This window comes from Exserohilum turcica (assembly GCF_000359705.1).
Source record: "Exserohilum turcica Et28A unplaced genomic scaffold SETTUscaffold_2, whole genome shotgun sequence".
Classification (NCBI taxonomy): domain Eukaryota; kingdom Fungi; phylum Ascomycota; class Dothideomycetes; order Pleosporales; family Pleosporaceae; genus Exserohilum; species Exserohilum turcicum.
The window spans coordinates 2,089,936-2,093,383 of NW_007360025.1; the positions used below are offsets into that span (position 1 = coordinate 2,089,936).

At 52.0% G+C, this 3,448-nt stretch overlaps 1 protein-coding gene across 1 annotated transcript; it reads right to left on the reverse strand.

The window, feature by feature from the left end:
- Positions 1 to 2,809: 2,809 nt before the first annotated feature.
- SETTUDRAFT_19631 (uncharacterized protein) lies at positions 2,810 to 3,199 on the reverse strand (the record flags this gene model as incomplete). The annotated part of the gene is made up of 1 exon (XM_008026740.1): positions 2,810 to 3,199. The coding sequence occupies one exon, from the start codon at positions 3,197 to 3,199 to the stop codon at positions 2,810 to 2,812; it is 390 nt and encodes a 129-aa protein (XP_008024931.1).
- Between the last annotated feature and the right edge of the window lie 249 nt (positions 3,200 to 3,448).

Genomic DNA, 3,448 nt, shown 5'->3' on the forward strand with positions numbered 1-3,448 from the left:
GGTCGAGGGGGTGAGGGGGGGGGGTTGACTTTTTCTTTCTTTCTTTCTTTCTTTCTTTCTTTCTTTCTTTCTTTCTTTCTTTTTTTTGGTTGTTTCACGCATGCAAATACCAAGTACACAGTCCTAGTCCTAGTCCTAGTCCTGGTCCTAGTCTTAGGTCCTAGTCTTAGGTCCTGGTCCTGGTCCTATAGTATATACTACACTATACCTGTATACCGGTATGGAACGAAGTAAGTAAGACAGAAAGAAAGTAAGAAAGTAAGAAAGTAAGCAGAGCCCCGTTCCATGTGTTCCAACCCCCCCCCCACTAGCTAGCTAGCTAGCTAGTTACAGAGTTACATAGTTGACGAATATCATGTCATATGCGACGTAAAAGAAAGAAAGATGGTGTGTAGTAGAAGTAGCTTTGTATACGAACCTGGTATATATATATATTTACATGTGTGTGTATGTGTGTGTATGAACAAGGTACATATATATATATATACGGACTATTTTTTTATTCCCTGTTTATATCTCTTCACTGCACTGTACTCCACTCCCCACATGCCACATGGCTGGGTATGGGATGTAGGTAGGTATGTAACGGCACATGGGTATCCGTGCGGGCATCCATGTACCGATCCTTGTTGGACTTTACTTTATCGGTTTCACTTGCTCATTCCATGTACGTACGTACGTACGTAAGGATAGTAAGGATGGACAGATGGACAGATGGACGACAGGGTAGGAAGATTGTTTACGCATGTCATGGTGTGACATGTCATGGTGTGACATGTCTTGGTATGGTTTGCGCTAGTGTATGGATTGTGTGTTGTGTGTGGTGTGTTGGAAGTGAGGACATGTCGAGTGAGAACATGACAAAGATTTGCTTACTTAGTCGTATTTGATGACTAGTTGGGTGTGTTTCGGAATGGATGGCTGGGTAGCACACTTGCACCTACATACTATGCACTTGTACTCAGACTCAGGCTTGCATACATGGTCACATACTCGTATGCACAGATAAGTCGATAAACACGCAGATAGATAGACAAGTGCAAAAAAAACAAGTCGGATGTTTTTTCCCGATTGGCGACAAAACCCGCGCGGGTCTAAGCTGAGACAATGTGTGGCCTGTGTGTATTTATCAATGCTAACTATATCACCCATTATTAATAATATCATGCACGCACTCTCCGAGAAACTAGTAGAAAGACATTCCGAGAATTGTTTGTAGGGTTGGAAAAGAATTGGATAGGATTGCATAAGCAAATGACAGATACATTCATGTATGATAAGCACATGACTTGTGGCGGCGGCGGCGGGGTGCAGGTAGTGTGGAGAAATGTGGGGTGTGCAACAGTCAAAAGGAAAAAGGAACAGAAAAAGGAAAACGGACGCATGAGGTAAGATGGCAACGTTCAGTTTGCGGTGGCGGTGGAAGTTGTAGGTGCAATGGCAGTGGCGGTGATAATGGTGGCGGCGCGGGTACGGCGGAAATTTGGTGTGCATTTGCGTGGTGCAAAAGGCTAGAGGTAGAATGGATGGATGCTAACGTGTCTGTGTAAGTGTTCAATGGTTCAACCCCGGTATCGCCCTAAAACACGCCTTGTGTGGTGATGATCATCGTGCCGCTTCCCCGCCGGAGGGTTTGGTATGGGAATTGCCGTTGGGTTTGCACAGGGCCTGGATGTATGCAGGTAGGATATATGTATGTATGGAGCCATAATATGAAGCTGTGCGGGACAGATATCAATGTACCAGGTCATATTGTGCCGCAAAAGGAAGTTCGTTTCAGAGCAGTGGGCAGATGATTCCATTTGCTCGTCTCGTCCTCAGCAATCTCACCACGAAACCGTGTAACCGAGGAAGCCGCGGAAAAGCATCGAGTGAAGAGGGTGATATTAGTCGAGTATGACCTGTGTGCGGCAGATGTGAGCGGTACAAGTGCCAATGCCAATGCTGTGTGCACCAGCAAGCACGACAAACGTCCAGAGGGCAGCGCCCGGCCCAGGTCGTAAGTATGTACCTATTCTACATAGCCCCGGGGCAATCTGCCGAGTCAAGACAATCGGCTTTGCAGTGCTGCCACGGTCATGTACCCTGAAGCAGTTGCTTGCTACATAGGTATTGGCTGGGCCTTACGAGACATTCGGACCGGACCCTTGGGATTCTTGTGTAGTACGTACGTACGTGCGTGCACTTGGGTGGGGGCCAAGGCAGTCTTAGTCATGGTTTTTTTGCGCAAGAAAACAGCGGGTTGGGCTTCAAAAATGGGCCCTCCTCACCCCCCCCCGTCGGTACCAAGGAGCCCTGTTTGATCAGAGCAGGGTGCGTGCTCGGGCTGACAGTCAAAACGGGACTTGCTGTTTCCGTCATCAAGGTCGCGATTGCGCTACACCTATGCTTCCAACGGTCATCTCGCCTTGGGCGGGTGCATCTTGTGGCGGGTGAGTATGTGTGTATTGGATGGTGCAGGGAGGCGGTGGGCGGAGCCTGATGGGTAACGGAGCTCCGAAACGTTAATGATTGCGATGGGCCGTCTTGTGGGAGCATGGCATTGGGGGACAAGGGCGGCGGATGGAGGAAACGGACATTACATGTGATGATGATAAGGCTGTGTAGGGCGTCTGGACCTGAGGCTCTACATGTAGAGGTACAGACAGACGTGGGTGGAATGCAGACAGGTTTGCGCAAAGTGGAAAGTGGGCAAGGGCAAGCGTAGAGCGGGCCGGAGCTCTCTTCCAGCCGAAGTGCAGCATTGCGGCGACTTGCAATTTCGGCTGCTAGTAGACAGCGTTTCCGGGGTCAATGTCGCATTGATGCGTTACAGTCGTGTGCTTAGCGGGCGGTGCGAGGGCCGGACGTACATAGGTTCATGCTGGGGTATTGCCATCGATAGGTAGCCGCTCCAGGCAAGGCCAGTGGCGCCGACAGGGCTGGCGATTGGAGTGGGCACCCGCTGGGGTGGTTGAGAGGCGGTCGGGGTGAGGCTGGTGCGTTGCAGGCGAGACGGCAGCAGGCGATTGTGCTGTTGGGCCAGGCGCGAGAGCTTGAAGGTGCAAGGCTCGAAGATGCCAAAGCCGTGTGAGTGTCTTGGATGCCGAATGACGAAGCGGAGCAGGCAGACGACGCCCCCCGTCCCCACCGGTCCAGGTGGTCGGGTACAGCAGGTCGAGACGATCGGCGCCACAGCAGCAAGTGTAGGCGTAGGCATCGTGTCAGGCTGGATGGGGCGCTGCCCGCGAACCAGCTCACAGGGAAGGCTGCATTCGTACCCACGCCACCAGCACGGCGGCGGTATTCTCGGCGGCGCCAGCGCAGCGAGGGCGAGGGCGAGGGCGCGGGCGATGGAATGCGTGATGGGATGGAGGGATGGAGGGATGGAGGGATGGAGGGATGGAGGGATGGAGGGATGGAGGGATGGAGGGATGGAGGGATGGAGGGATGGAGGGATGGAGGGATG